At 37.7% G+C, this 13,688-nt stretch overlaps 1 protein-coding gene across 1 annotated transcript; it reads right to left on the bottom strand.

Moving 5' to 3' along the window:
- Nucleotides 1-6,617: 6,617 nt before the first annotated feature.
- LOC130136207 (uncharacterized) lies at nt 6,618-8,911 on the bottom strand. The gene has a single exon (XM_056306367.1). It carries the CDS (start codon nt 8,884-8,886, stop codon nt 6,844-6,846), a length of 2,043 nt encoding a protein of 680 aa, XP_056162342.1. The 5' UTR covers nt 8,887-8,911; the 3' UTR covers nt 6,618-6,843.
- Nucleotides 8,912-13,688: the final 4,777 nt, after the last annotated feature.

The following is a 13,688-nucleotide window of genomic DNA, read 5'->3' as shown; positions in this document are numbered from 1 at the left end:
AGCAGCATCTTATTCGACGCCGCTACTTTGCGATTTTGTGACAGAGAGATCTGATTTCTTCCCCTTAATTTTCATTTTTTGTTGTTTCTTTCTTTGTTCTTGGGCTTGTATTAAGTGAGTGAATGGCTTTTGTAAGCTCCTCCTTACTGGCTGATATCTGAATGTCTGAAATTCATTGCTTCGTCAGCTGCTTCTGATTTCCTTTCCAACGGTTGAGCTGTTGAATCTGTCGGTGTTCATGTGCATTAACATCCGCCGGTCTGATGTTGCTTTTAGGCATCGATTTAAATGTGCACCGAGCCATTAAACCAAGTCTATATTGCGGGGGCATATTGCAATTCTAGATTGTAGTTAGCGAGTGAAGGAGGGCAAGTTTTGTCAAGAATTTTCAATGGCAAAAGCACAGTTGATCCCAGTTTATATCAAAAGGGGAAAAGAAACAGGGTCACTAGTCTTCTTTTTGCCACAAAGCAGGGACATCAGTTGATTTGAAAAATATTTAACAGAGAATAATAATTTGAGAGCTTTAGCATTTTGCAATATGTAATGACAATTGGCAAGCTATTAAGATGTCATATGTAAATTTTGACCATCACAAAAGAGATAAGACACAAGACAACATAAGAAAAAAGACAGAAAATTTAACTCATTAACAATGGCGACAACAACATTATTAATTTTGCCCCCAAAAATTAACAAAAAAAACTTCCTAAATTGATAGAATATAGTATTTTCCAATTGTCCTTAAATCGTGTTTGCACTTAAGAAATCGTGTCAGTAAAAGAAGTTGCATTCACTTTGCAAGTTGAAAAAATAAGTATTACTAGTAAGATCTCGATCAACTCTGCTCAGGATGTAAAAATAGCTATACGTCACCGTTGGAGGAGTAACACGTGTACTTAAAGCTACTTAGTGATTATGTAAATAAATTTCTCCACGTGTCAGCTATCTAAGAGTGATCATGCAAATACAATCTATTACAAATATAACTTCGACTTCTGAAATCAATATCAATATGTCGAAAGGAATAGTAGAAAAGTATTAAAAAAAATCAGCAGCGATACTAAGTCCATGTTAAAAGAGAGAAAAAAAAATAGGACATTAGTTTATTTGAAAAATATTTGGTAGAGAATCACAAAATAATAACATTTGTGATCTTTCTTTTCAAAAGAAAACTGTGGGAAGAAAATAAATAGCATATAGACAACCTATTGAAAAATAAACTGATGCTATTAATATTTTAACTTTTCAAAAATACATTTAAGGGACATAACAAAACTCATCCCAGTACTATTTGCTTGAATTCATTTTTGGTACATGTACTATCTTTCGTCGATGTTTAGTCTACCAACTTTATCTTCAGTGACAATTTTAGGACAAAATTCAATTGTGCATTATAGTATGTACAGAATATGCTGAGTCGGTACTGACATATCGACATGTGGCGCCTAAGTGTACAAGTTTCTTAAAGATTTATACCTTTAATCCTCGTACTTTTAGAAATGTTCAAATTTAGTCCTTGTGCATTGTTTTATTAACATAACAAGTCCTTACATTATTTTACCGTGAAAATCTAGTTTCTTTCATCACATCTCCATTTGAAATCGTATGAAAATGTCAAATGAAGACCAACGACAAATTGGCGATTCCTACGCTTACAGGTGTGCCCGAATCTGATTGATAGTCCCATTAGATTATTTTCATTATATGTAATAATGGTATCGTCGTTTCCGGTAGAGATTCATACATAATTATCTAGGACTACTTTTAGTAAAAAGTAGATAAATTTTACTTATTCAAACTACAGCGTTAACTCGCAAATTTTGTGGACAAAATATTATGGACGATTCATTCAAAACTTCAGATTGAATCAAGCACACACATGGATGCAATCACAGGGTCATGGAATCTTGTGAAAGGAACAAACGGTTGTAAATGGTAGGACATTTGCTAAGGAATCATTTGGCCAGTTTTATTTATTTATGCAAAAGAAAAAAGATGCTGGAGTATTGAGCATCATCATCTCTTTTGTGATCAAAGTAAAAAAGTTTGATTGGACTCGTAGATGTCTCCGTTGCCCTACTAGTATGCTTGCCCTCGTCGAACAATTCATAAAGAAGGCTCTTTACTTTATGCCAGGACAACATCAAGATCAAACAAAGGTCTATCAATCATTTTCTTGATAACATTGAAACATCGTCGAAATTGTACCACAATCGGTCTGATGTGAATCTCTCTCGAGCAGCCACCAGGTACAGAATTCGCAAAGGTCAGACGGTACTGCACTGATCGGCACTCTTCTAATCAACTGACCATTGATGTGCTCAATGCTACCAAACTTACATATTGGTTAGTTTTAAACAGGAAAATATATAAGAGGGGGCTTTAAACATGAAAAGATCAAACTCTGCATGATGGGCATTTTTATACAAAAACAGGGCTGCTGTTTTGGTTAGTTTTACACCTCTAAACAGAGAGTTTCGTGCAATGATGCAGATCCTTGGTTTATTTCATTTCAAAATCGTGTGAAACTTCACATCTTTGCTCGGAAAAGTACAAATAAGACTAGCAATATGTCATAAAAGTTAGAACATCAGATAAGAACCCTGGATTACCTTTAGCATGTCGTTGATCCCGTAATTGTTGCCCTTGGGGTTGCAGCACAATGCATTCAATGCTTATTCAGAATATCACCTCCTCCCCAAATTACAATTTACAACCAAATGTGGAAGTTTTGTCTGGAACTTGGTATGACACTGAAATCCTCATCATATTCAAATGCAAAGATTAAATCACATGGAGAATGATTAGAATAGCCTGCATGAAGATTGGAACAAATTCAGCCTTGTACCCCTTCTGAATATGTTGTTCCGTGAGCACTTTTTTTGTTTTGTTTTGTTCTCCACATTATTAAGTAGCTTTATTTTTGTTATGCTATTCTCTTGTTCTCTCCTTCACATTAGGTAGCTTCCTAGAAATTGCTCATCGGTAGCATCCGATAACATGTCACCCGACCGCTACGTGTAAGTTACCGTGTGCACAATTAAAAGATGTGCATGCGAGATAAAATGACACTTCACAATCCCTCGTTAACAAAGTTTCTATATCAATTTTTCGCATTTGCATAATTAAACAAGTTAAAGATTTCATAAGGGTAAGAAGATTTGGATAAATGCAGCATGCACAGTTATCATGATGAAATAGGAAGGATGACAGTATGAACAGTATCTGGAAAACAGAGTAAGATTCAAAATTAGTACAAAACAAGTATCTAAATCGCACCTGAACGATGTCGATCTTCCATGCACCACTCCTGGTAAAATTTTGTGCAGCCTCCTGCAAATTGAGAGCCGCATTGGCCTCCATTGGGGTTGCAGGTGAAGAAAAGGCCCAAAAATTAACTTCGGGGTTGATGATCATCTCGTGTTCTACGTCATACCGTGGCTGAACCTCTGTCTTCGTGCATTCAATTCAATTTTTCACTCGTTTCTGGAGAAACATTTTGCGGCTTCATCGTGACGAATCAGAACAATGGCCAAATGATTCCTTAAGCTATTACTTTTCATTCATGTCTACAATTTATAGAATCGAATTCCGCCCGTGACACATCAATGAGTAGGCACTAATCGGACATAGAGACGCCGGCGACAGCTTATCCACTGACTTGAAATACAATATACCCAGAACTCTTGACTTCACTTATCCGCCAATTTGTACCACTCATCCACTAATCCACAAGATGATAACTATGCACTATTTCAGGACATGTTGCTACAAACCTCTTATTTCATGATGCCTTATTATTAAAATTTAAAATTCAATTTACTATGTGAGATTTTTCCATGATTCTCGCATGCTCAATTTGATTGTTCACATTTACGAGGGCACATATTTTTTCGGACGCAATATTGAGCAAACTTATTGTTTTACAATACCAAAAAGAGCATGAAAGGAACGCGCACACGCTCCAGATCTAATACATGCTATAACAATTTATGAACTATTAACCCCACCTCATGCAATAAAATCTCAAAAAAATAAATATTTTTTTATTAGTTTAATATGAAAATTGACTAAAGACAATGGGGATAGAAAAAGGAATAGAGAAAAGTAAAGGAGAAAAAAACGAACGAGAAGAAAACAGCATTTCTTGGGCCCGGGCAAATAGTTGCCCAGCTCCATGCATATTGAGGAATGGGCCCATTTTCCCATACCCATTATTGTAGAAAAGCAGGCCAGTAGGCCTACGTTAGTATTTGCCATGTCATCGTATAATGCCATGTCATTATATTTATCACGTCATCATACTTGCCACGCCATTGAATTTTATTATGTCGTCAAAAATTGCCCCTTCATCTTAGGAGCTCACATTATCATAATGTGTCACTTTATCGAAGTTCCCACGATATTACCATATATCTGGACAATCACACAAACAATTCCAAACATATTGTACAAAAACCAATAGAAAACTAAACATTTTAATTGAAGCGATGTAGTCCTAATTCTTTGAGGGAAAAAATGTAATCAAGTCCTTTTAACCAAATTTCGCCGAATTTTTCTGATGTGACACCGACCGTGCTATGTTAATTTGTCTCCACAAGGTGCTGCGGTTTGATAAACTGGTTTATTTTTTATGCCTCAGTGGAGGCCAACGACAAGACAACCACCTCGAGTCATGCCACGAAAATCAATGTTAAGAAAATTTTCGTTGAATTTCTTTTTTAAACTTGTTAAAATTGAAAATGAGACACAACAATCATTCTTTCAAATTATATTATTATTGTTAGATTTATCCGACGATGTAGAAAAATTGTTGCACGTTCACCGTTGAATGAGCGACATGTATGTTTAGAGTTAATTTTATAATCTAGTTGTTCCACATGTCAATAATCTAACGATGAATGTGTAAGACGCGAACCGTGGATATAATAAAAATCCGAATTATACCCACCTGAGTTAGAGGACTTTGACTTCATAGCAATTGAACAACGCAAAATCTATATGTTTAAGACAAAGCCAGTCAAATTTCTGGCCATGCACGTTAGACTTGATAATTGAACTGTTTTTGGGAAAGAAATTGGAAGGTGTTCTGATGTGAGAGTAGAAGATGATCAATATAGTTGGACATTGGAAAAATCAACATCCCAAATTACTTTTAATTAGGATATAACCGTATCATGTTTGATAATTTCATTATTGTGCAATATATTGACACTCAATTTGGGGCTCAACTAGTGTATTTTATCATTTACCCAACCAAATGGACGATGAAGGTAAAATTTTGAAACCGCTCCCAACTTAAAATCGAAAGCTCATTTAACATCTTAGATGAATGCGTCGTCTAACGCTTAACTACTCTAAATTTTTCAATACTCTAAATTCCCCCACACATACGGAAAAGTATTTCATGTGACAGACACGCCAAGTGAAAAAACTGACCAAAAGAAAGAGAGTTCTTAAGTTCAAACATAAATTTAGTTGGAATAGATGTGATTAATTGATTATGCCTTGTCAGTTGTATGTCTAACAATGTAACTTTTTCATGCATGTAAATCCTTGAAAGTCTAACGGAAAATGGGAAGATGAATAAGGGATGTGAAAGATTAGATTACTAAGTCTCTTACCCAGCCCGGTACAATATAGAATTTTGTGAAATCACCATCAATTATCTAAAAACTTAAAATTATTGGACAAAAGCATGGTTCAATATTTTGGTGCAAATTGAGGAAATTATCCCAAAAGTCATAAAATTATTGTATGAATGTCAATCCAGTTCTAAACTTTCTAATTTGACTAATGTAGTCCTAAACCTTTTGACGATTTCATAATATAGTCCATCTAGCCAATTTAGGTTGAAAATCGCTAGCATTGTGGTTTAGTTAGGGCTAGCTGTCTTACGTGGCATGGTCGATGCCTGACGTGAAAGAAATGAATCAAAATGATGTTGTTTTGCAATTTAAAAAAAAATCAGGATTTTGTTTTTTTTTTCATTTTCTTTTCTTTCTTTTTCCACACTACTGTTCATCCTCCTTATGTCTTCGTCAATGTTCATCGCCGAGGCCGGTGGGAGTCGTCGGCGCCTTGGCAAGGGCTTGCATGCCCTTGCTCGCCATTTCTTTGTGGGCCTACCACTTGCGTGGTCGGGCTCACATGGGCTGGCCTGGTTTGCACTAAATTACAGAATGACATTTGCAGTCCATCTTTGCCTCTGATATTTTTGGAAATCTCTTCCTTGGCCCCTACACTCCACATCTTCCCTTATGAGATTACTTTTGAATGTGTTGTCCCATGGCTGCTTCTAAAGTGCGAGTTTCCGTTGTACGCGTGTGATAGATAGCAAGGCATATTCAAATGCAATGTCTTTGGACTCAAATCAGAGTAGATAAGCTGTCAAAATTATATCTAGTGTTAAACCATTCATGATCACTCTTGATTTGATCAGGATACGAAGCAAAACACCATTTACTATCCTTTTAGACTAGAACATGTTTCAAACGAAGCAACGGATATTCTCTTGTTTTGACTTAAAAATGCGGGTTTTTTTATTACCGGTACAACATCAAACTTGCGACACAAATATTAAACCAGTGCAATTAGGTGTATTTTGGGTGAGCTTCTCTCATTTGGCTCAAAGAAGTGCACAAAAGCGCAGGATATTAGAGAAATTGAACAGCTAGAGTTTTTAGGGGACACTTAGCATTGTGCAGGAAGAGCAAATAAGCACACTTATCACAAGAAGAGAAGAAACAAAGGTGTAATCAAAGTGAGATACCTCCCAAGAGATTTTCAATGGAATTTGCTCGTAGGAGCCTCATCTTTTGCCGACTTGGCGACTATCAATCAGCTCGCCCAAGCTCTAACTTCACCATGTTTTATTTGGAATTGTTCGCTCAAGCCAAGTTGTGCCATCAATAACCAAACCAAGGTGACAAGTTCTCCCCCTTTACTAAGTTGTCGAGCATGCATGAACGGTTGGCAATGAATCGCAGCATACGACAGCAATTCCACCCAAACTTCACTCATGATGTCCCACTTCTTGTCATGAAATTTCCGCAACTCTTTAGCGAGAATACACCCGTCAAAGAGAGCAGACTGGCTTCTGTCTCCTTTCACGAAAGCTGGATTCAAATCTGTAGGAACAGAAAGTAGGTTTTGGCAGGCACTCCTCTTATCAAAGATAGTTTCATCGAAGAACGTGTCTGCCTCAGCACAAGTGTCTCGAAACCTTATTTGGCCAATCCCAGCCACTGCAGACATCATATCAGGTTGTTTGATCATAAGATGAAGCATGTAATCTGACAAGACCTTACTGGTTTTACGGTGGTCGTTTGTACTTTCATCAGTGTTGTAACAGAGTTCGGTGGCGATGTGCCACAGTAAAAGGCTCTTTCCATAATCAACATCACAGACGAATGGAAGCAATTTTTGGCAATTTTCCACTGATTTAGTATGCTCCAAAGCCCATTTACCTCGAGAAGCACAAATCTCATTTGTTCTTTGCAAAGATGCTTTCCGTTTCAGCTCATAAAAAATCAGTTCACCTAATTTTTCACTGTATTGTTCTACTCGTCCAAACTTCAAGTCATCAAAAAATTCCCCCAGATATATGAGACCAAGGAGTTTCTCAATCCATTTTGGCCACTTTCTCAGCTGGGTATCTAAAAAATTGTACTGGAAGATAGATTTAGACCATCTAGCATTTAGTATATGCAATGCAAATGGTGAACTTTCAGATTTGAATTTGAGGAGGAACTTAATGAAGATGCTTCCTTTAATCAAACTTCTACCAGGTTCCTTCTCAGATGCAGCTATTTTTGCAATTGTCCAGTCAGAGCAAATGAGCCTAACAAAACCTACAAATTCCAGGCCAATAGCTCCAAGAAGCAAGGTGTATGTAATCTGTATATCATATTCATGAAAATCATGCTTGTCCAGGACGTAGAAACTTGCAAAAGCTGAAACAACGGAACCAATTGAGATAGCTCGGAAAAGGTACCCTGTTGGACAGCGAATAACGGCAGCCTTGGTATAAAGAACATCATAAAAGAAGTTGAGCTCAGCCTCAATGACTCGAAAAGCATCCTTTGCGGTTCTGCCCCTGAAAAATCGATAGCTGTCTGCGCCTTCATTAAAACCGAAGATGAGATCCACAAGGAGGCCTTTGAAGGTTGTGAAGTAAAAAAACGCCTCTTTTATCGCTGTTCTGTCGTCCAAAATGTTTCCATCTTCCGCTCCAACATGTGACCAATGAAGTAGGCCCTCTGGTACCCTACCCAACATCTTGGTGGTATGGTATTCTCTGGCAACCTCGGGATAATTCGGTCCAGCATCAGCAGGCGGGAGCAAGGAGCCCCGGAATTTACTGAAGCTGGCGAGGTACAGAGCACGTGTTCGCTCTATGTATTTAATGGTTCCCCCAATAAATACGAGGATGGTTGGGACAATCAGCTTGCTACTGGGGAAGGATTGATAAAATACATAGCCTGCAGCGCCTAGCTGGAATAAGAGATTAAGCAAGTGCCTACGCCACAGCTCGTTATCCTCGAGCGCGAAAGCGGTTATGGTGTCTGGTCCTCCGAGATGCAGCAGAAGAAATGGAGCCCAAAATGCCAAAAGGTCACCATAGGCATCAGCCTCGGAGTCTGAAGTACCACCAGCGAATTGGGCTCTGGAAATGAGTCCAAAGGCATAGTTAGCGACCGAGTCGGCGACCAAGTAAGCTGACCAGATGAGCACCAAGATCCACCTGTGCGAACACCTCTTTCGAATGGGTGCCAAAAAAATGAGAAAGACTTGCAGAGATAGGCTCGTAAGGATCGCCCCTCGGACATTGAATTTCATCCACAAATTCTTGGCTTCTGCAAGGATTTCAATATTTCCCATTTTATCGTCGCCGTCTCACCAGATCCTGGAAGGAAAATATTTTAGTCAGCATGAGTATTATAGTAAGGCAACAATTATTGAATAGATTTTAAAACTGGAGAACATAATTACATAAAGGTGACTATTGAGGGCAGAGAGTCGATTATACCTTGAAATTTATTTATGATCAAATAGGAATGGATGTCCTGCTTCAGGCAACCGAGTGTCAAGCAATGCATAGCTATAAAGGAGTTAGAATCCGCGTGAAATCCGTGGAATGTAAAATCGAAGTACAATAGATACGTGATGGAAAGTGTAATATTTGGTAGGGGAGGTAAAAAAAGAAGAGGGAAGTTGATTGGTAAAAAGGGACCAACAACAAAAATATAAAGGGAAAGGATTGTTGAATTGTGTCTCGATTTTAAGCTTTTTACAAATTCTGAACTGATTGTATAAATATCCAAGTATGAGCACACAAATAAATTCAAGAAGGGCAGCTTATGTTACGGTTAAAACAAAAGGGAAAAATTTTCTGGCAAGACAAAATTAGGGGCTCACATATTCTATTTCATAAATATATATTTTATTTTTTATGGGGTAGAAAAGTTTTTGTGAGAGAAGAAAAGTAAAAAAGCAAAGGTTTTGTTATTATGCTTCTAGCCAGTAGCCGCACGCAAGGGAAAAGAATCGTGGGTTTTCCTTCGGCGAAAGGAGCCGCGCAAGTGGATAGCCGAGAAGCAACTAGTATTTTAGAAAAAAAAAAAAGAAAAAAAGAGAAGCAACATAGTAAGGGTGAGCCACCGCAAGAAGAAAAGGCGAAGAATTTACGACCGTTCTTGAGTCAGCCGTGCGAAGAGTTTTATTTTGGGCTTGAACATTAGGTGATTTTGTGTAATGCGTTTTACATCCAATTCAGTTGTTTGGCTTAATTTAGGTGTGGAAAACATTCAAGCGTGTCAGCGATTATATCCGATTTTAGTGGATTATTTACTGTTGGCTCTTTTCGTAGATGTAGGTACCACCACTCGGACCGAATCACGTAAATCTCTGGTGTCCTTTATTGTTCCTCGTTTATTTCTCTAGTGATTTCGCTTTGACTTAAATTGCAAGATCATGTTAGTTTCTGCGTTAATATTTATAACAATTGGTATAAGAGCTTGAGGATTGGATTTTCTGGATAATGATTTGGGGCTTTTGCTTGTGTGATTATTATCTGGAAATTATGTTGTTGTAGTTATGTCTGGAGCAAAAATAGAAATTGAAAAGTTTAACGGAAAGAACAACTTTGGGTTATGGAGCATCAAGATAGAGGCGCTATTAACAATTCAAGGTTTGGTCGAAGCATTACAGAGTTAGGATAAGTTGCCTGAAATAATGAAAAATGCCGAAAAGGACATGCCAATGAGGAAGGCAATGAGTATAATCATGTTGAACCTATTGGATGAGGTGTTAATAGATGTAGTCGAAGAGAAGAATGCTGCAGGGTTGTGGGCAAAACTTCAGGCACTCTATGCAATGAAGGGTTTAAACAATTGCGTGTACATGTTGAAGTGGATGTTTCAGTTTTGATACACTGAAGGTATGTCTATTATATCTCACCTAGATGAGTTTAATAGACTCATGATGGATTTAAAGAATGTCGGTAAGATTTTAGATGATGAAGAACATGCCATGATGTTGTTAGCTTCTTTATTTAAGTCATGGGGAGCGCTTTATTGATTTACTATTACATGGGCACACTACAATTACCTCGGAAGCATTAAAGTCCACCTTATTCTCTAAGAAGTGGCAAAAAAAGTTGCGAGATGACAATCTAGTGCAGGATATAACGCGGGGACAAGTATTACTCGATCTCCATCATCTACTATAGAGTGGAAGACACCTGAGGAAGTATGGTCGAGGAAACCTGTTGATTACTCCGGACGAGTATTCGAATGTCCTGTGTATGGTAAGCTTGAGCCAACATCGAAGAAGTACATATTTTTGGGTAATGCACATGGGGTGAAAGGCTATCGGCTATGGTGCACTGATCCTAAATCACCCGATTTTCTAATTAGCAGAGATGTGATCTTCATCGAGACTACAATACATCAACATAGGAGTCCTAAGAAACAACCAGCAAAGTAGACAGATCATGGTGTCAGTAGTGAGGTGGAGCTTTAGGTAGAGACTCTGGAGACCTCGGAGGTAACACAATTAGAGACTACAAATGAGGTTGTGGTTGCTAAAGTCGGTGATACTGAACAACCAGTATAGCCGTAGCATATTATAGCCGCGGGCAGACAAAGAAGGAAAATTAAACCACTGGTACGCTATGGTTATACAAATATTGATTATGCATTGACTGTAGGTGATGAGGTAGAGACAGATGAGCATTCGTCTTACTCTGACGCGATTGCTAACAGTGAGTCGTCCTAGTGGATAGGGGCTATGAGTGAAGAGATGTAATTACTCCATCGAAATCAAACTGGGAGCTTGTCAAAATATCAAAGAGTCGAAAGATTGTCAAAAGCAAATGAGTCTACAAATAGAAAGAGGGCATTCCCGATGTCAAGGCAACGAGATATAATGCGAGATTTGTAGCGAAGGGGTATATACAGCGAGAGGGCATTAATTACAACGATGTGTTCTAACTAGTGTTAAGGCATACTTCTATTCGTATATTACTTGCCTTAGTTGATGCACAGGATCTTGAGCTGGAGTAGCTAGATGTGAAAACGGTGTTTCTTCACGGTAAGTTGGAGGAGCTGATTTACATGAAACAGCCAGAGGGATTTGTTATTCCATGTTTGCTTATTAAAAAAATATTTATATGAGCTGAAACAGTTTCCTAAGTAATGGTATAAGCGTTTTGATACTTTCATTGCTAGTTAGGACTATTCGAAAAGTCAGATGGATAGTTGTATTTACTTTAGGAGATTGAAGGATGGGTCTTTGATATATATGTTATAACGTATAACATGTTGATAATAGCCAAGAATATTTTTGATATTGATGTGCTAAAAAGGCAATTAAGTGTTGAATTTGAGATGAAAAATTTAGGTGTTGTGAAGAAGATATTGGGTATGGAGATCTTGCGTGACAAGATTGTAGGAGTTTTACATCTATCTCAAAAGAAATATATTGAGAAGATTGTAGCACATTTTAATATGCAATCAACAAAATTTGTGAATACACCTTTAGCAAAGCACTTTAAACTTTCTGATAAATTGTCACCGCAAACTGAAGAGGAGGAGGAGGAGAGTATGTCCAATGTTCCTTATTCTAATGCAGCGAACAGTATTATGTATGCTATGGTATGTACTAAGCCTGACATTTCACAAGTTGTAAGAGTAGTTAGCCGTTATATGAAGAGTCCTGGTAAAGCTCATTGAGAAGCTGTGAAGTGAATCATCAGATATTTAAAAGGGACAACTTACGTTGGTATAGTATACCGGAGGGACGGCAATGGTAGTGAGAACGCTGGTTATGTGGATTTGGATCCCGCCGATGACTTGGATAAGTGTAGGTTTTTAGCAGGGTACATGTTTATATTAGCAGGTGGTGCAATGAGTTGGAAGTCATCTTTACAGGATCACATTCCCTTGTCTTCAACTGAGGCATAGTACATGGCACTAACTTTTATAGCGAATGAGGCAATATGGTTATGAGGTTTGCTCTCGGACTTTGGATTGGATCAGAAAAGTATTGATATACATTGTGATAACCAATGTGCTATATATATGACATATAATCCGGTTTATCACAAGCAAACAAAGCATATCGATATCAGGTACCATTTCATCCGATATGTCTTTGCGAACGCTAAGGTTGTTGGGAAAAAGATTGTTAAAGCAAGAGAATCCCGCAAATATGATGACTAAGCATATTCCTTAAGCAAAGCTCAAGCTTTGCTTAAGCACAATTGGTGTCTGTAGAGAGAGTAAGCGCCCGTTGGGACAATGGAAGAGGAGCATTGATGACGAGCACTATGACTTAGCTTCAAATGTCCAACCAAGATGGAGAATTGTTGAATTATATCTCGAATTTGAGCTATTTACGGAACCTGATCCAGTCGGATAAATATCCAAATTTAACCGCACAAAAAAATTCAAGAAGGGCAGCTTCTGTTACGATTAAATAAAAAAGGAAAAACTTTTTGACACTACAAGACAAAATTAGGGGCTCCATATTTTATTATACAAATATATATATATTATTTTTATGGGGTGGAAAAGTCTTTGTCAGAGAAGGAAAGTAAAAAAGCAAGGGATTTGTTTTTATTCTTCTGGCCTGCAGTAGCCGCGCACATGGGAAAAGAATCTTGGGTTTTCCATCGGTGAAACGAGCCGCACAAGTGAATAGTTGAGAAGCAACACAGTAAAGGGTGAGCCGCCACACGAAGATGGAGCAAAGAACGTATGACTGTTCTTGAGTCAGTCGTGCAAACAGTTTTGCTTTGGGCTTGAACACCTAGTGATTTTGTGCCGTGCATTTTACATCCAATTAAGTTATTTATTTGTAAATATTTTGGGTTTGTGCTTAATTTAAGTGTGAAAAATACCGGAGCGGGTGAACGATTGTAACTCTAATTCTCCGATTATAATGGATTATTTGCTGCTAACTCTCTTGTGGATGCAGTTCCGCTACTCAGACCGAACCACATAAATCTTTGGTGTCATTTATTGTTCATCGTTTATTTCTCTAATGATTTTGCATTAACTTAAATTGCAAGATCATGTTAGTTTCCTCATTAATATATAACAAGGAAGAAGAAAAGAAAAGAAAGAAAGGGAAATAATTGCAAAAACTTGAAGAGGTCTTCAATTATGAGATTTTTGAGT

This window comes from Syzygium oleosum, unplaced genomic scaffold, assembly GCF_021117445.2.
Source record: "Syzygium oleosum isolate NSW1041296 unplaced genomic scaffold, Sole_v2.1 Sole_v2.43, whole genome shotgun sequence".
Taxonomy (NCBI): Eukaryota; Viridiplantae; Streptophyta; class Magnoliopsida; order Myrtales; family Myrtaceae; genus Syzygium; species Syzygium oleosum.
Note: the sequence above shows the minus strand (reverse complement) of the source record. Positions and strands in the feature narration are given on the sequence as shown.

Coding starts and splice junctions, on each gene's coding strand:
- LOC130136207 (XM_056306367.1), bottom strand. CDS start 8,886: ATGGGAAATATTGAAATCCTTGCAGAAGCCAAGAATTTGTGGATGAAA.